General features: G+C 35.6%; 1 protein-coding gene across 2 annotated transcripts in view; it reads left to right on the forward strand.

Moving 5' to 3' along the window:
* The window catches only part of LOC139137463 (protein LZIC-like), a 45,016-nt gene extending 30,181 nt beyond the window's left edge, over positions 1-14,835 (forward strand). For both annotated transcript variants that reach the window (XM_070705580.1, XM_070705581.1), the window contains exons 6-7: positions 11,746-11,827; positions 12,733-14,835. In XM_070705580.1, coding sequence (XP_070561681.1) covers positions 11,746-11,827; positions 12,733-12,791 — 141 coding nt within the window. In that variant the 3' untranslated portion in view covers positions 12,792-14,835. The remainder of the gene's footprint in view (positions 1-11,745; positions 11,828-12,732) is intronic.
* Positions 14,836-20,965: the final 6,130 nt, after the last annotated feature.

Here is a 20,965-nt window from a genome sequence, read left to right on the forward strand (position 1 = left end):
TTTTTTTTAAACCATTCATTCACCGAGAAGCCAGCATTTGCATGAAATTCAACCTCATATTGCTGAAATAACCACTTTGCTTTATATCTTTTGACAGTCTTTCCTTGGCATATATTTATTTATGAAATCAAGAAATTTGTTTACTTTTTCGTCCTGACAATCAAAAGAAAAGTGCATGAGCTTTTATATGCACTTTCTTCAAATGGATAAATATTTGTTTGGAAATATTTTTCGGCACTGTAATCAAAAACCACTCATTTACCAAAAAGCCAGCATTTGCATGAAATTCAACCTCATATTGCTAAAATAACTACTTTGCTTTATATTGTTTGACAGTCTTTCCTTGGCATATATTTATTTATGAAATCAAGAAATTTGTTTACTCTTTCGTCCTGACAATCAAAAGAAAAGTGCATGAGCTTTTATATGTACTTTCTTCAAATGGATAAATATTTGTTTGGAAATATTTTGGGCACAGTAATCAAATTTGCATACATTTTTTTACTTTAGTGTAAATTAAATTAGCCAAAAGTGATTTGTTGGTGAGGGTGATTATATGCTGTAGCTTCATTCACAAATACCATATGTGACCTGTTTATTCAGTTCATGTTGGATAATACATGAATATTCAATGAAGATAATGAATAATTATCATAGGATTTGCATAGGTGAAGTTTTTTTACCAGTTTGTTGGTGGTATTCCATAGGTTGCTGTTGTTTTGAAACCATAGCAAATCGGTGACACTTCAGTACATGACATGTTTATAACCACAGCTGGAGGCTGTACATTCATTTCATGATACAAATATGAAGCTATCACTCCATTCCTGGTGTATTTCAACCATCTTCTAGAACACAACAGGATGTACATCTGACTCATAGAGAAAGGGTTTCAAACAATACTCATTAATATTAACCTTACATCAATTCGTCAATACCATTATGTCACGCTTTAAACATGGCATGAATGTCTTGGAGTTGTTCCGGTACACAAGTTGAGTTGACATCATTTCCAGTATGTACTGCAAGAGTTCCACATATTCTTTCTCTCATAGATTTTAAGTAGTTTGCGCCTAGAAATTTCAAAACTTAAACCTTTACTCAAATTTTCAGTTAGTGAACTTTGGGCCATTTTCAAAATCAAGAATGCAAATTTGGGGTCACTCTGCAAAATTTGATATTAGAGAAAGAAATTACCTAATATTTCCTGACATTCAAAATGGCCACCATCACTGTGTTATATCTGTAGGGAAAAATTAAAATTTTCGATATTTACAAAACTAAAAGCCCCAAACTGTAAATGATTTCATACATGGTAATGTGCCACAAATATTGCAAGCAGCTAGTATCTCCATAATATTGTATGCAAGTAGATATATAATTATGGCATATGATGTAATTATTATAATACTCACCGTCTCATCCTTGACATTGAACATGAGGATACACGTATTGTCAATGTGCCAGAAAGAAAAACAGTGATAGTTGCAATTATCCAATCAGAGCTATCCTGCTGTAGCCATTTCACCGTAGTCACTCAATGTAGAGATCCAAATTTATCATGGAATGTTGTAAGGTTCTTCAAAACTTTAATGTTTAAAGGTTAAATTACTACATTTAATCCCTCCCAAGATAATTGTAGATCTTTATCGTGTCCGAATCTCATTTCTTTGATAGCCAATATTGTCTCTATCCCATAAGGAGATCTTATCAAAACAGTATTGATGCTGTTTCACCTGACATAGGCAGTGTCTAACCAAGCATTGGCTGAACACAATGACTCAGAGCTTGATTGCATCGGTGCAATTTGATTAAGAACGGTATCTCACCAATGGTCGAAAAATTGGCTAACTTGTTATCATATGGAAGCCTCAATTTCCTGATTTGCGGTGATGTATTCTTTATTTTGAAACTGGTGCCTTATTGTGCAACAGTCTGAAAGCTGAGTCTACAAGGTCCATAAGTATGCATGTTTTCAAATCTGTCTGGGAAGTAAAGGTTTAAGTATTAACCCTTTGAGCCAAAATCAATTCTGTCGCCATTATAAAATACATCCCAGTCAATTTTTTTCCAATTTTTACCAAAATTTTGATGAAAAACTTTCGCCAGTGAAATGTGATGTCCCTCTGAACCAAAATTATCCAAAAAAATTACAGAAAATTTCAAAAAAATTGGCGAAATGTTGCACTACAATGTTGGTGGGAAAAATTACAGCACTCACCCTTAAAGCCAGCAATCTAGTATTATTGATATACTCCAGTGTGTAGACAACAAATTTTACTGATGTTTTCTTCAGGGTACAAAGTTATTAACTTCAACACAAGTATTATGGGTGTACATTCATTTACATGATATAATGTTTAGCAATTTCTAGATATTGGTCAAGCATTACCACAGATTCGAAGCATGTCACCATGCAATGGTATTTCTCACGTCCCAGGCATTCCATGTGTATGAAAACACCAATGTGGGATCAACTTATTCTTACACTCTGTATCATGGCACAAGTGAAGTGTAATTTTGTTTGAGGAATCCTCATTGGTCATTCGATGTCTCCCTACCCAATACATGCGTATTTTTTGACAAATAGGTCGCGTACTGTAACTTTAATGTGGACAGACGACAAAAGCACTCTGGAACTTTAAATCTACACAAGCTGTAAACCAGCAAAGAATTTTAATATTTTATCTATTTGAAGATAACGAGATGCATTCTATCTTAAAGCCTGAAAAGAAAGATTCAGTACGGTTTTCCCTTGTTTCCTGTTTTCTCATACATTTGTATTTTCATCTTTCATTTTTCTGCATTGTAATTTTGCATCAAGGTCATTTTCCTAATTAGACCAACATCCGCTGTTGGTGAAATGTTTATTTTTAAAAACAAAAAAAACAACCAAAAACAGCACATCCCTCCACTCCCACATCAAAACATCATCTAAACTAATGCAATTTGATGATGAGCAAGACTTGTTCCCATGGAGATATAAAGATGAGCAAGGGACTAGTTCCCATGGAGATTTAAATTTACCTTTGACCTTCAATATGAAGGTTTTCGTGAAACCTAGCAAGAGTATATCCATGCTTGGTTTCAGAAGAGAAACAAGGTTTTGAAATGAATTGTATTGCCAAATATATAAAAATTTTGAATAATGTCCAAAAATTCTCTTCACATTTTTTCTTGACTCTTCTCAAAGTAACATTTTAATCCTTTTATGGTTATTATGTGGAGTAAAGAGTTAATATTTAAAGAATATGAGGTCTTATTAAAATTTATTGGCATTGTGTTGATATTGAGTTTCTTGTCATTTTTTCTGTATGATACAAAAGCAATAAATTAAGAAAAAAACTTGATACTTATAAAATAATAAAAGTGTCCTTAAAATTCAAACACAATGAAAAAACAATGCAAACAACAACACATAAGGACATGGAAAACATAATTCAGTGTCGCTGTGTGCGTACATTGGTCATGAGAATACGCCAACTATTCCCCAAGGGTATGGTTGAAAAAACATGACAAATTACACATGTAGTGAAGCCGATCAGCTAATTATGCTGAAAGCAATCATAGTGGTAAAGAAAAATTGTTTACTGAAGTATAGAAGTTCTTATTTATTATCAATAGTTGTGTGTGCAAAATTAGAAATAGCCTCCGCGATGGTGATGTCCATCTGCGATTTGAACAACAAAACAGACACAGACACAAAGGCTCACAAATGCTCACATATGTTAATATGTGATTCTGTATAAGCAAGAATATGCAGAAAATATATGCCTATAAACCTGGAGACATTTGAAATTTAAACTTCATCTAAAGTTTAATTGAACTCCCATTCTATTCATAGGTCAGATTTTCATGAAAAGATGTATAATACACCAAGGTCAGATTTCAGTGAAAATTGTTGATTTTATACCAAAAATAAATCTGGATATCTTAAGGGATTAGCAAATCGTGATGATGGCATAGTGACAATCCTTTTTGGGAAATGTGTGGTGCCTCTGCTTTTGATAATTATATCTTGTCAACATGTCTTTGAAAGAATGGAAAGTCGATAGAAGATAAAATCTAGTATCATCTTTTTGCAAAAATAGCTTTTGATGAATATAGAAAAGTGTAGCTCCCCATAATTAGTAATAGGTCTTATGTAGATACCTGTGACTGATAATAATTTTAAAAAATGTTTTGATATGGAGCATGTTTTACAGATATCACCAGAGAGAAAGGGAACTGAATCTATTTAATGGATTATTTTTTGCCCAAAGGATGTTTTCTGACGATTTTTCAATTCCTCAAGTCATCATTAGCCAAACATACGTAATGCATCTGATATGTTCTCGTCTCTTTAATCTTCATTTTTTCAAACAAAACAAATTGCTTGAAAATGTTCTGAATATTTAACAGTGACATCGGAAAAATGAAAGTTCAGAAAAAATTAGAATGAATTTCCGTGGTAAATTTGTCCCAGCCTTTGTCATTTCTGGAAACCATGTATAAAGAGTTTCTGAGATTAAGTTAGAATGTGCTTTAGGGACAGATATTCAAACACACAAACTTTTACAACACTGTTTTTTAATAGCCTACCACTTGTTTGGGCTCATTTTCAAGCTCATGGCAGAAATACAGTTTTCACCAGCCTATTTTTGTGAAAATAGAAAATTTTATAGTAAAAGGATGGCAACCATTTTGAACTTCAAATGTCAGAGGATATCAGTAAACATTGGGGGTAGTATGTTTCTCTACTTCCAAATTTTGAACAATGACTCCAAATTATTAATCTTTACTTCAAAAGGGAATAGTTTCAAGCTTTCTTACAGAAAATTTGAGCGAAAGTTTAAGACCTTTAATTTTGAGGCGCATACTTCCTTAAAGGTATACTGTCACCTGTTCCAATTTTGCCACAGTTTTACCATGGAAAGAGAAAATCTAACCAATTACAGATTTTTAATAAGCAGGTGGCTGCTTTTTAAAAACAGCGCCCTCACATGGGCATTTTGAATACCAAGGAATGCCCCTTTGACCATATATGGGCATATTTAGATTATAGGTGACTGTATACCTTTAACAAAATAAAGGTTCTGTAAAATGTTCTCATAAATTCATATTTTGAATCTCAGTAAAATCACCTATAGAAATATTTCCACATCAACCTAACATGTTTCTGATAGCACACACTTTGCAACCCATCTGCAAATAACTTTTTTCTCATTTTAAGGAAATCTGCCCATTTACCTGTAGGTAATTTTGAACAGCCAGCTGTGCATTCAGACATACGTGTATGAGTACTTTTTTGCATTAACCTTTGTTTCTCGATTCATATAATGCCTACGTAAAAACCTGCCGTGGAAGATTGAAAGTTTTACCACAGTGGCCTACGTTTTTACAACATCCTCAGCATTCAAAGATTTTCATGAAAAGATGTGAGATACCCAAAAGATACAAAGAGATAAAAACCTACTACTGTTGAAGCTGTAAAAATTCCACTATATGAAATGAAAATGATAGGAGCTGTTAAATTCAACTGCATAAAATGTAAACAGCACAAGCCGTAAAGATTTCACTATATGTAATGAAAATGACACGTTAACACAGATTTGGCTTGAAAATGTTGCAGAAGTCATCGACAGTCAAGAAAGCAGTAAAAATACATGCCGTAAAATCAGATCTGCAGTAGTAACCTTCATAATTTTTCTCCTGGGTGTAATAGTAATGTCCTTGAGAGAAAAGTAGACATGAATTTAATATTTGAAATTTCCTTAAAATGAATTATTACAAATTTTCAGTGCAGTAGATATATTTATAAAAACTTGGTTGTGATTTCAGTGATTTCAGTGATTTTAAAACTTTACCTCTCTGCCGTGGTTCACTTTTAACTGGTTTTTATTTGCTCACGTGTTCACACACGTGAGCATATGGTTTAGCGATGTGTGTGTGTCTGTCTGTCTGTCTGTCTGTCTGTATACCCTATATCTCAAGAACTGCTGAAGTGATGTCAACCAAATTTGGTACACAGCTTCAGGATCTTAATGGCAAGAACTGGAAAGGTTTTGGTTGGTTTGGCTTGGATATTTATGAAGTTATGAAAGTTTTAATTTTTAGTCCCCAAGGCACCGTCTGGGGGGACTTATAGGTTTGGTCATGTCCGTGCGTGCGTGTGTGCGTGCGTCCGTGCGTGCGTCCGTCCGTGCGTGCGTCCGTTCACGCAGATATCTCAGAGACGCCTAGAGCGATTTGATTCAAACTTGGTACAAGGATTATCATCTATGCCATACATATGCACGTCGATTTGAATTACGATCCGATTCAAAATGGCTGTCTGGCAGCCATTTTGTTTCCTGTATTTGATGTCGGTGCATATGTTCACGCAAATTTCTCAGTGATTCTAAGAGCGATTCCATTCAAACTTGGTACATAGATTACTCTATATGTTATACCGTACATATGCACATTGATTTTTATTTTGATCTGGTCTAAAATGGCTGCGTGGCGGCCATTTTGTTTCCTATATTTTACGACTGTACGTTCGTTCACATAAATTTCTCAGAGATGCCGGGCGCGATTGCATTGAAAGTTTGTATATATATTAATCCTTATCACATATATATGCACGCCGATTTTTGTAATGATTCGATCATAAATGGCTGTGTGACGGCCGTTTTCTTTCCTGTATTTGATATCCATCCACAGGGTCCCCAGGTACATTGTATGATCCACAGGGGTTCCAGGATGAAATTAATACTAATGCTGTGTCTATGCATAGGGGCTCATGAATGCAGATATCTGAGATATTCCTGTGCCAATTCTTTTTAAACTTGGTACAAGGATACTACACTATGGCATACACATGCAGGTCTATTTATATTGGTGTGGCATGCATAATTAGGTCTAATTTGCATAATTCAAGATTAGAGCGCTGTTTCTGGTACAACTGTACCAAATTTGATGAAACTTTCTGCAGATGGGTTTAGTCCCCACAGACACCATCCGGTGGGACTTATAGGTCATGTCCGTGCGTCCGTGCGTCCGTTTACGCAGACATCTCAGAGATGCCTGGAGCGATTTCATTCAAACTTGTCACAAGGATTACTTCATATGTCATACAGATGCACGTAATTTGTTTTGTGGTACGATCCAATATGGCTGTCGTGTGGCCATTTTATTACGATTTTTTTTTTACGTGTATAGAGCCATTATTCAGGCATGTTTCAACCGATTTTATTCAAAGTTGGTACAAGGACATTGACCAATGACATAGATATGCACACCAATTTGTTTTGTGATGCAATCCAATATGGCTGCCTTAAGGCCATTTTTTTTCAATTTTTTCATGTACAGAGCCATAACTCAGGCATATCTCAACCGATTTTATTCAAAGTTGGTACAAGGACATTGACCTATGTCATACATATGCACGTCAATTTGTTTTGTGATACAATCCAATGTGGCTGCTAGGCGGCCATTTTATCACGATTTTTCATGTACGGAGCCATTACTCAGGCATGTTTCAACAGATTTTATTCAAAGTTGGTACAAGGACATTGACCTATGTCATACATATGCACATTGATTTGTTTTGTGATACGATCCAATAAGGCTGCCATATGGCCATTTTATTACGATTTTTTCATGTCCTGAACTACAGCTCAGACATGTATCAAGCGAATTTATTCAAAAGTATTTTTATCACAGACCTAATGAAGAGGACTCTATCCTCTCTGAGGACCTGTAATCAAAGTACCCATTAACAAGTGGGGACTGTGTCATCAACGATGACTTGTTTGTTACATGGTTGTCTATGAGAGAGCTTCGCTAACGCCACGTATGACAAGTGAAAACAATCAACTGTTTGAGGGCGCTGTGATATGAGCTAGTCCAGATTAGCTACAGCTGGATAGCTCTGGTTTCAACCACGGTCCCTCCGTGTTTCAACCTCATATTGAACGTTAAAAATATGATATTTTATGACTCATTCAACTCATTATTCAAGATAAATTATCGTTTAGCAAATTAGCTTTACCCTTGGTGATTGATCGTTTCTCTTACTGCTCAATAGCCAGAAATGACTACATACATTCTCCACCTAGCCTCATGGCATGGCATTATCACTCGCCCCAATCCCTAAATATGGAAGTGCCGATAAATAATAATTTTGGGTCAAAGGTGTGACAACCAGGTTCGTGCATAAGTCCAAGGCCGTGACCTACTTCATGTACTACTGCCATGTTTTGATTTTGCTTTGCCAAGAAAGATGCTCGCCATTGTCCATAAAAGTATGTTAGTTCTCCATTGTAAGCATATTTTTAATTCTAACTGTGTCAGATTAAAAAGGCGAGGTTGTTCGTGAAACAAATTCCGGGATAGGCTTTGGTATGCATACGATTGGCAGTGCATGTAGCGTACCATGCTTGTGTAATTGCTGAGCTCAACCTGCATTCACGGTTGGTACTCATGTACAATCATGATATGTTCAATTCCGATGAAGATTCATAAGTCTTACTTTTGCAGTCTTTTTTCCGTATGATCAAATCCCGACAATTCTTGTTATGGTTAGACGTGGTGGCCATTTTATGATAAGTTTTCAATACTGCAAAGCTACATAGCTTCACTATCGCGTGATCGAGGTACAGCATTGTTGAATGGGATACAGAAACTCTGCAGAGGGAGAAACGATCGTTGACATGAGCAGTCAATGTACTTCAGCACGTAGTCCGCAGATTGCGGATTGAGAAAATAAACGTGTCCCAGTAAATAACGGAATATTTATGTACATTAACTCGATATTAATCAAATTTCCAGCTCATCGCAAAAAATGTATTTCAAAGATTTGTCACTGACAAATACTGCACTGTACGGAAAAACAGTCTGTAGAATAGTTCAAGTAGTACTACCCGAGACAAACACTTGTGTTGTCAATTTTGATTTCATTTCACAAACTTCATACTTCATCGAGTATTGCGTATTTCAGCCTTTGTGAAGCCATTTTATTGATATTTTCAATTTTTGTCTTGGCTTTGTTGTGGAACATGTTGAATCGTCTCCGCGGACATGTAGGCACTAGGCCGTGGTACATGGTGCAAACATTCAGCGGCAAAATTATTGTTTCAAAGCAAAACAGTTCTATCATAAACACCATCAATTCTCTCTAGCAAAGTTGTGTTAAATATTCAGTAAAATGTCACATAACGTTAAAAGTGTAACGGGGTCGAAGTGACTTGGTTACCAGGGTCAACCAAAACCAGTGTGAATTACTGGGGTCGAAGCGGACAGCAGTCGGGATGACCAGTTCCCCAAGCGAGCTACCTTCTGAAGTCTGTTTCGTTGCAAAAAACGTCAACTTTTAAAACCCGTCATTTATTTACTGATGTTATTCTCAGCATCACAAACATATACGCCTCTGCTATGTATCACAGCAAATAGTTATATTTGAGCGCCCCGTATATGGGATCCTCGTTTTTTGCGAAGCCGGCAGTGTGTCTTGCTCAATGCATTTCGTACCCATAGCGAGGGAAACTGCCCGCGTTCCCATGCACCTTTTTTCGATGCCAGTGCAACGCTATCTTTGCAAAATTTGTGGTGATATGCTCCCGTGTGATGGAAAAGCTCTCTTATTCTAACAATGACATAGTTGACTTTTGACTTCGATTTCGTAAATGTGATGTCCATGCAGTGAGTTTGGGTTGGCGCGCTTATAATGCAATCTTCGCCCGCCTGCGGTCCGATATCCCGCATAAGGCATAAGACCACTAGAAAGATTGCAAGAAACCCGTATTTCAACTCTGTTGTCATTTTTAGTTGCCTTCACTGCTTATCGGAGAGGTTTTTCCAGGATTGGAAGCCGTGGGAATGTAAATCTATATCTTTCTCTGTACTGCGCCCTTATAGATCGCCTCTAACTCCTGAAAACAACGGTAGAAATCAAAACCATGCGGTCCATTTGCAAGCAAAGAGTTCAAAGATCATTTTCCGCATGCGGGAAAATTTGGCCACCGATGAAATTTTTCGTCTCAAAGCGTTAAAGTTGAGTATGCGAAATCTGTGTTGCTTGAAGCCTTTTTTTTGCCAAAGACCTAAAAGTGGGCCACCTGATTGGCCCAAACAATGGCATTGTGTACATTGAAGATAATATGATACAACATTATTGAAAGTTATAAACTAGTTTTATTTCAGCCAATTCCTTATTTGCATATGTAATGAACATTTCTAATTAGGGATATATCCCGAATTGACTCAACCAAAGTTGATGAATCTTGCCACATATATTTCAGAAACTATAATACATGTTATTGAAATTCTTTAAGAATTTTTGCTTCAGCCAATTTCTAATTTACATATGTGATGAACTTTCTTAATTAGGGATATTTATCTGTATTGACTTGACCAAAGTCGACAAAACTTGCTATGTACATTAAAGATACTATGATACAAGATTACTGAAAGTCATTTGACATTTTTATTTCAGCCAATTCTCAATTTGCATATTTAATGAACCTTCCTAATGAGGGATATATACTGGGATTTACTTGATAAAAGTTATACCAGGTTATAACAGTATTGAAAGTCATTTGCATTTTCATGTCAGCTAATTCATAATTTGCATAGCTAATAAGCTTTCACGGTTTGGCATATAGAGCTTGAAAGACTTGACCAAAGGTAATTACACATGCTATATTGTGATACAACGACAGTACTCAAAGAATTAATTATTTTTATTTCAGCTAATTACATATTTGAATACTTAATGACCTTTAGAATTGATCTGTGGTGAAATTCAATGAAGTTGCAAACATGTAGCAAAGGTTCAAACTTGCACATAAATGCAATGCTGGTTGCAAAAGATATAGATTGGAGAAAAGGAAATGTTTTCTTTTAACTGTAAATTCTGTAATATATTGTTTTCTGATACAGTCTGTCATCTGGCTACGACTGATGATTGATATGAAAACTGGGAATAACAAACATATGTACATATCATCAGATCGTCTGATTCCCTATGAGAAATTAAACACGAGATGTGAATGTAAATTTTTCCAACCGTTCTTTAAGTTAATGTCCATAGTTCATTCAGTATAACCTGATTGTTTTGATTAAGTATGCTTTTACTTATGCAAGAAGAAATGAATGCTTCTTTAGGTTGTAAGCTCCTCAAAACTGAAAAGTTTTAATCTTTTGCTCCAACTTTCTGGAAGGAAGCTTTCATGCAGTCCCTCTCAAACCAAGCCAAAAAATCCAGGGTTATGGTAATATGCAAATTTTGATATTGGAGAAATGAAACAATTACCTTTAACCTATTGATATTTGAAATTCAAAATGGCTGCCATCCCTATGCTTACTCTATCGGTAAGAGTTAAGTTTTAATTTTCAAAAAATATGACTGAGAAAACAGCATTTGATGCATGGGACTCAAGATGAGTCTACACAAACTGAAGATCAAAAGAACTTTAAAAATTTGAGTGTGAATATCTGTCCCGGAGGCACATTCTACCTTAACATGCAGTCATTTTACAAACTTTACGGTGGTTGCTGAGTATTCCTATGGTGCACTGAGCATGCTCAGAACCAACCAATCACAGTACATTTAAGTACTCTGAACTACATCAAATCAGAATCATGCCAAAATCTGCTCATGTTCAGAGTTTAATAACCAGTCACATTTAAATCCAGATGAGTAAATACTGTAATTGGACATGTGCTTGATCTTGTTGTATTTCATGATTCATATCGTATTCGATTTCACGTTTTTTTTTTTAGCTCACACCATCAGAAGAAGCATTTCTACAAAGTAATTCCAACAAAGCTCTGAACGATTTTGAAAAAGTGTCAAGTGATGCAGGTAAAGTCTTTACATATCTCATTATTTTTTCACAAGCACAATAAACAGCCATGGAATGTTAATATTCTGCCATGCAGACCTCAGCAAGCATGTCACTTTCCCTTGTGTCACAAAACAAGACCCTGTAATTATTTGACTTCTTGGGCTACATTTGTGGGTTCACTGGTGAAGTTGAAAGTGATGTGTTATTAGATTTTCTTTATTTCCACATGAATTCTTCAGTGCAAATTGATGCCTTTCAAAATACTGTGTGTATGTAAATTATCATGAAGATAATCAGCCAATTAAATATTATAAAGGAATGAAAATTTCATATCATAACTGAATGTGGAAAAATCTAGTGAAATTCACCGTAGCGTATTGACTGTAGATGGATGAAGGGTTCTGACAGTGTTCACTGAAACAGAAAGGAAGAAAATAGAACTGAAATATTGATTTACAGTACATTAATATCCTGGGTCAAAGGTCACATTAGCCCAGTGTCATGTGACTTGTCATATGATACTTTGTCTTTATTTGAAGTCCAGAACCATGAATCATATAGTGCTTTTATGAACAAAAATTGTATTGTGAAAGATGTTACATGATAGAGCATGCAGATGTTGAATTTTCTCCAGTAATGGATTAAAGTTTTCCTCCTTGATTTTCTTTGCATGGCAAGATTATGTAATTTTAGTCCCATTTTTATGTCCCTCAAGAAATCTCCAGTAAGTTTACAATTTTGAAGCATATTTCTCATCTCTGAAACTTCCTTGCATATTTCAATTTTTTTTTCATGACAAAAACTATTACATGTCATGCCTTCCAATATTCCCTGCATCAGAATTTGATTTCAGATAGCTGGTATTGGATCATACTGCCATTACCGTGTGAAAAATTCAATTTTCTCTTCTCTTATCCGGCAGCTGCTGGTGACAAAGTCCTGGCTATGGCAGGATCACAAGTGGAGGAAGCCAAAAAGTAACAAACAAACAAACATTTAGGACAGGTCTTAATATATGAATTTATTTGCCTTCGCAAAGTACTTGTTGAATAATCAATTCAGTTTTTTAGTGAGCAATTAGATTATTTTAAGATTATTTAACACTATGTTGTATATTTTTCTTCCTAAAAGTTTGGACGTATACCGGTACAGTAGTGTGTTTTTCTTTTTCCGGTATGTAACTGAACTGCAGCAGTTTGTATTATGAATACAAGGAGCCAGTATCTGACTTACAATCAGGCATTGACAATATTTTGACATCAGATATTAGTGTCAAGGACCTGTGCAATTCATTGGGTTTGAAAGACCTCGAGCCATCACTCTGATATTCACCAACAGATGAATGTAAGCTTTATCGCCTTTTTATTCATGCAAAGAAACAATGACCTGAAGACACACACACAGCAGTCATGTCAGATAAGGACAGGCGATAAATTTGATATGATTCAATCAGATGTACACAAGGTCAGATAAGTGAACTTATTGACCTGCAGTTCAGTATGGGCATTTCTTTAAACATTGGTATCAAATGTATCATTATCATACAGCGCTCAAATGATATGCCTACATGGTAATGTAACCTTTTCATCAGTCATGGTTTAACCCAATCCTTTTGTGTACCCTAGCAAAATTGGACCGTTACACACGGATGTAGGGGTGAAAGTGTTAGATTCTGTAGGGATGTACAATAATACATCCTGACTTTGTTTCTCCCTGGAAGGTGTATTTTCATAGAATCATTTTTCATTCACAGATGTTATCAAGTAGGAGAAGTATGTAAACATTGAGTTGCCATGATCATCGTCTCCTTTTTTGGTGGATCCCTACCCTTTCACCCCTGTTGTCCAGTGTACTGGTCCAATATCAATAAGGTTACACCAAAATATTGAGCTTGATAGAATTATAAAGTAATCGGTGCTATTTCATCCACTGCTGTTGTCGATTGGAAGAGATACAAAAGAGATTAGTAGCTGCAATGATCATTGTCACTTTAACTTGACCTTAACCCTTTCACCCCTATTTCACAGTGTATGAGTCGCATAGTACTTAGGTTATACCAAGTTGTGGGTAGAGGAAGGTTGAAACTTGACAGAGTATTCCTTACTGTAATAGTAAACTGAGCATGCAATCTCTTCAATGGACTTTTACAAATATTCTCTTCAATGGACTTTTACAAATATTTACAATCTTTAATTCAAATTGATCAAAACAAATGTTAGTGTAAATTAATATTTTGATTGCAAGCTGTGCCTTCCAAGTTTATTCACAATTCTGTTATTAATTTTACATGAGAAAATTGTTGTTGTTTTTATCCTTTTAAAAGGCATTTTGCAGCACAGAAGGACCTTTCTGTAATGAGCATCAACTAATTTAAATGATTTACATAGGGTGTACGGCTACTCTTGTAAAATTTTTATTTCAATTCTAGGATAATGTTGAAAATTAATTACAGTGCTGATTTTAGCTATAATGTGTATTTTGATCATTCAATTTCATATGAATTATAACCATCTTATTACAGTTGAGGAACTATGTTATGGAGATTGGAAAAGTGACGCCATCACCCCTTCAATGCTACACTGGTCTTGCACATGACCACATATTTCATCTACAGGAGCCCATCCAAGGGGTTACACGAGTAGAGTTGGTTTCATCTACAGGAGCCCATCTGAGGGGTTACACGAGTAGAGTTGGTTTCATCTACAGGAGCCCATCTGAGGGGTTACACAGATAGAGTTGGCATGAAATGGAAGAGTAAGAGAAGGAACTAAAACTGCACTAGTGTCACCGAGCAATGAATCATCAATGATATCTTTCTGTGTCTTTTACAATAACCTTTATTGTAGAATTGCAGTGTTCTGGAATCATTATGCAATGTGCTAGAGTTATATCAGATGTCATGTTTGGAGATTTTTTGAACAATTTCTGTAGATATGTTTATTTGAATGACAGTTTTAGATTTTCTTTGTAATTGTTATTATTGGGGATGCTCAGTATAATGCGCAAATAAAGAATGTAAAGGAGATATGTGTGTATGTCTCTCTCAATGGAAATAAACTTTATTGTTGAGTGTTTTTAACTAATTATAAAAGACATTGTGGAAACGTGGATTGCAGGCCAATTGCTTCACTTTGGATTTTTTCAACATCTATTCATCAGTTCTCAAGAACTCTATTAGACAAATGTAAGAACCACCATACTTGGTTTCCCAATACACTCCCCTACCTTAGGCCAATTATAATCTCAATAACTTGTCTTTTTTACATAGATATTTTTTTGCTCTCGTTTATTCATCACTGATAAGATATGAGTTGGAAATCTTAAATGCTAAAATAGTATTTTTACATATTTTTCAATCTACAAGGTACAATGTGTGGCAATGGCCAATATTATTTCTGATTTTCTCCTTACTTTTCTGTGTGGGCATCAGCTTCCTCTTTTCTTGAGGCAAAAAAGTATTCAATGTTGCATAGATTCTTCACAAATGCATTAAAATAAGTGAAGGTGGGAGTTTGTGAGTTACATTTTGCAACGTGTATATATCTGTCATGAGGAAAGAGGTAGGAAATCCACAACTGTGTGTATGTTTAAGAAGCCCAGTGTTTGGATGAGCGATATTGTGTTTTGGTAAATCAGTAACTGTGAATTAGTACCCCTTAATACTTGGGTGATGGCACTCACATTGGGGAATGTCAAATAATCCTATCATTCTCAAACCATACAACTACTGCAAAACAAGTCATTTTAGCTAGTGTTTAAATTCACTAATTTAAGATTCACTTAATTTAAACTTTTCCCCATATTTACTATTGTCAAGATATCTTTTCAGCTACAATGAAAAATTTGCTGATTGGTATGAAAATCCAAAATCGCCAAAAAAAGCATGCAGCTATTTTAAGGTGTTTACACTATATTCACCCATGGAAGTAGAAAAAAATATTGCAAAATATTCATAAGCATTGACTATAACCTTTCAAAACTGGCTTCACAAAACTTTTACTGGCAAAGTGCATGTCATTCACTTGCAACACACTCCTCATGTCTTTCTCACCAGACAGGTATATAAATTTCCCAGTAATGTATTCATAATTTAGATGATATCTTGCAGTGTAAGCATATTTCTGCCTCGACTGAGCAGTTATATCATTCAAGAGCATATTATGCATTATACATGTAATTTGGGTTGCTAGTAATTGCATCAGATACTTAGTAGAATTGGATAATGATGCTATTGATTTTACCCTCGAGGCAGAACTCTGATTTTAAAGCAAATTCACGTAATAATGTGGCGCCTTAGAGGGAGACTGGCAAAGTTTCCTGACAGATAACATTCAAATTTTTATGATCATTATCACATTCAGACAACGATGTAAAATTTTTTCCTGGCGGCATTTCACGCCTTGGGAAATGTAGTATTGATAGGACTTTAAGTATGGAAGTTTACACTTGACATTTCACTAAGATGCTTCTGTGTGCAATGTCATTCTTTCATCATGGTTAGGAAAATTTGGTAAATGATGTTGTAACTATGGTAACATCACTGCCATTGCTGGAACTGTACTGGAAATGACAATGATGTATCAAGGACAGTGTGCCCTCAAAGCCTATCGTCATTTCACTGACTTTCAAGAACATAGAACTTCAAGACAAGCTTATGTATTGCATCACCGTATCACTGACATCAAGTAGTGGATGACATCTTATAAACTACAGTTGAATGAAAGTAAAACAGAAGCAATACAAATATCATCACCCGGATAATCTGCAAAATCATCTCTCCCTTCCTCTACACACATTGGGAATTTTAAAATAACTCTTGCCTCTGGTGTCAAAAACTTCAGAGTCACACTTGACTCTAATTTGAATATGTCTGAACATGTGCAGAATGTTTGCAAAGCTACACACTATAGGTAAGAAATTTCGTTCAGAACAATGCCTCCAGCCCCCCCCCCCCCCTCATCAATGGTGTGCTCCTTATGCCCTTATTAACCTATTTGTTTCTTTAATTGTTCCATCCTGTATTACGAATATAGGTGGCTAGCCATGGCCTTGGTGAACAGTAGATGTTAACCATATTGTTGAGATCACAGGGTGAAAAACGAAACCACACCAATAGTGTGACTACATGTACATACAACTTGAAAACTCAGTAATTTACTGTGTAGTACCTGTAGACAGTTACAGTATTATGGTAGTACTTGCCTTGAAACTGAAAGACTTTAAATGTTTTTTCAAACTTTCCTTAAGAAAGTTTTCATCCATGTCCCTACCAAATCAGCGGTCACCGTGCAATATTGGAACTGGAAGACTAGAAGAACATTTTACCCGGTAATATTTACCAATATTTGAAATTCAAAATGGCTGTCATCTATGTGTGAACCGAACCGGGGAAAATCAAATTGTCGACTTTCACAAAACAAGACAGGGAAAACTTTACAGACTCCAAGAGATTCAAAACGATCCCCTACATGTGGTAGACCAGAAAAGTATTGTAAAAGGTTGAGAGCGTGAATATCTGTCCCCGAGGTGCATTCTACCTTAATATACACTAATCTGTGTAGAGCTGGTATTATACAAGTGTAGAGTTTCTGAAGGAGTATCATGTACAAGCCTGTAGCATCAGAAATACATTTGACTCCTAAAACCTATGGCATTTTCACTGTCATAGTGTATATTGCCCTCAACTACAGTTTTGCACATATTAATTTGAATGAAGAAGCCAATGGTATTGCAGCTGTACCCTTGCCACTGACCAGACCCCGGAGATTTGGCTTCCGATCAACAATTGTGCATGAATCAACTGCTTTTGTAGAATATTACCAATATTTGAAATTCAAAATGGCTCTCATCCCTGTCTTAACTAAACGGGGAAATTTTTTGACTTTCACAAAACTAAGGCTGTGAAACTAACTTAGTTTATATGTACTAAAAATGATCCCCACATGTGGTAGACTAGAAAAATACTGTAAAAAGTTGAGTCTGAATTTCTGTCCCCGAGGCGCATTCTACCTTAATATGTACTCATCTGTATAAAGCTTGTATCAGCATCGGAAGTACACTTGACTCCTACAACCTGTGGCATTTTCAACTTTCATAGTGTATATTGCCCTCAACTACAGCTTTACATACATGAATGTGAATTTGAGTGAAGAAGCCAACAGTATTGCAGCTGTATTCCTGTCACTGACCAAGCCCCGGAGATTTGGCTTCCGATTGACTACGGCGCATGAATCAAACAACTGCTTTTGTAGAATATTAAAAAGTCAACCAGGATGTATCTCTGCAACGACTTTTGATGTGCTCTTCCTGGAAATTTGCAGTGTGTTCAAATGGCAGGACTGAAAATAGAATATTCAACCAACATCTAATTGTTAAAAAAGTTTCGTATTTGAAATTCCACTATTAATTGTCATGCAACCGTTGCATATAGTCATCTCGATATCGAATTGAAACTATAGCAGAAATCGTGTCTAACCTGTGACCTCTTCCCTGCTGGAAGAGTTATTTATAGAGGGACACAAGGTTGGAGGTTGTTATTCAAGTGAATTGCAAATACATCAATTCTTTATAAAGGAAACAAAATAAACTTTTTAATTGTTTCTAAGACATGTCCGCACTTCAAAAGTCCTTTTTTGATTTTCCAACGTATGTTCAGTACCTTTATTATGCTTTGGTGTTTTTGATATATGACATGGATTTTTTCCCATGGTGTTCATATCAACATGAATTAATTTTAGCTCCAGAACAGATGGTTTCCCGATCCGCGAATCGATCAAATTGTTCCGTCTTTTTGTTGTTTGTCACCATGAACACAGTAGAAACACAGTCTATTAAACAGGCTTGGTCAAAAATTGAAGTTTGAAAAAGGCATGCAATGAAAAGAGTGGAGTGTGTACCGTGATGATTTTTACCCTGCCATCTTCTTCACCTTTTCATAATTTCCAGATTTTATTTGAGATTAGCGGCAATAATTATGTATATAAAAATAAATGGCCAGTAAAAACATCCACCTACTTGATGTTTTTTGGTTGTTTTGTCCACCTTTATCAAAATACTCATGTTTTCTAGAGTTACAAATCACGAACTTTGCTCTGCTTTCTTATCTACTTTTCCATCACAAAATAATTGAACAGGTTTCATTTATTGGATTCTTTGCAGGACGGAGTTGTTCTCCTCGGATGTTACCGTCATCAACTTTGTCTCGCCAGAGGGTCGGTTATCTTGTTCGGTATCTGGAAACATTTTGAAATAGTCGTCAGCACAATACACCCTCAACTCCACTCAGAGGCAGAGGAGATCTAAATGACGCACACTGACATACTGCCTGTAACTGGTATCTACCAAAATATATGTTGATGAGGTGATAACTTGTCTACCGCACAGGAAAGCTCAGCATAGATTAATCCACGGCTATATTTGACACTTGCAATATCACGCATCAGCACTATTTTAATTATTGGTTTTTCCTTTTAAAAGATAAATACGCTACGTGATGAGATTAATCCACCCATGGGACAGATATTTGGACTGTACATTTTTTTACTATTCGTTTCTGATCACTTATGGAGTTTCATATTATAGATCTTCGAGTAAGAAAAGTTTCCGTTTTACTTTTTAGAAAATCGACAATGTATTTTTCTCATAGATTTAACGCAGGGATGTTGGCCATTTTTAATTTCAAATATCGCTCTACGTTAATTTAGGTAATTTGTTTCTCCTGTTCCAAATTTTTTCACGATGGCCCTTGATTTTTATTCATGATTTGGTAAGAGTAAGGCTGAAAGTTGCATTGAGGAAAGTTTCAGCAAAAGTTTAAGTCTTTCACTTTCGGAGGGCATACAACCTTAAACAGAGAAACCTGTTCCAACACATTCAACACATTCAAAACTGAATGGAAATCAGTAGCTTGGAGTATACAAGTCCAGAGTAACGGACTCACTGTTGGAGGATGGTGAGTTCGACAGTCTATAGCACGGTGTTATATCTTTTACGCAAGGCACTTTACTCCAGCCCTTTATTGCTCCATTTGGGCAGTGGGTAATGTGTGCCTCATCCTGTAATTGGGCAATGCCTGTTGGACGATGGATTGATTAAAAAAAATTAAATAGGTATACACATGAACGATATACATTATTTCAAACCAATTTTCATTATCGAAGCCGATCGCTGTAAATTACATATTTATCTGTAACAAGTTATATTGGTATAATCTTGACCTTTATCGCAAACTTTTGATACTATGAATCGATAAAATAAAGTGTCATTTGAAAGATGATATCATTGTCTTAGAGGGGTGTCTATTATTGAATTCAGTATAGGGGTCACATTTTGATATAAATTAAGTGACCCCATTTATATGTCATTTCTATAAATATAACATTTATCGAGCGTATGACGCTCGAAACTTCAAATGTTCCCTATATGATGTTGTGACCATTGACGCTTTCAAGAATGTTTATGTTGCAAATCTCCTTTTTCGCAATCGACCTTGGCAAGACCAATTAATCCGCTGGTAACGCTGTATTTTTATAAGTAAAATCAACGAATATCGCTATTAGAATATGGGGAGCGGCTATTCGAAAGTGTAAGTGAATGCGCATGTGCTATTTTAAACTCTCGGACAATAATTTTTGCGATGGTGTCATGACACAAACTATGGTGTTTCTTGTTGCCCACAGAATAAATGTGGCAATGTTAATGATGACTAACTTTTAATTTTTCAAATTAAAATCAATTTGATTTTTTTTCAAGAAGTGGTGGATATCTTTCGTCCTGATGAAAATCGCAGCCAGTAAACACGATATTGAAAGCGAGGCAGATCATTATCTGTATGTGTATTTATATGTTCAAGCGGTTACGAACTTACAGTTGCGGGCATTCAACCAATGATGACAAGCTACAGTGGCATTGAACTCTAAAAGCTATGTCGAGGCGTTCAGTCAGTGAACCGTGAAAAAGTTGCAGTTACCTTCAAGCTTTGATATGCAGATACATTTAAAATTGAAATAAATTTTAGCCTATGAGTATGGAGAACAATGTTTTATTTTCCTATCATACCTCCAGCACACCTGCATCTTGTATTCAAACTTGTCGTTAATATTATAATAATTTCTTAATTTTGCATAATATCAAGTTAAAGGGGCAACAGCTGTAAC

This window comes from Ptychodera flava, chromosome 7 (assembly GCF_041260155.1).
Source record: "Ptychodera flava strain L36383 chromosome 7, AS_Pfla_20210202, whole genome shotgun sequence".
In the NCBI taxonomy this organism is placed as follows: Eukaryota; Metazoa; Hemichordata; class Enteropneusta; family Ptychoderidae; genus Ptychodera; species Ptychodera flava.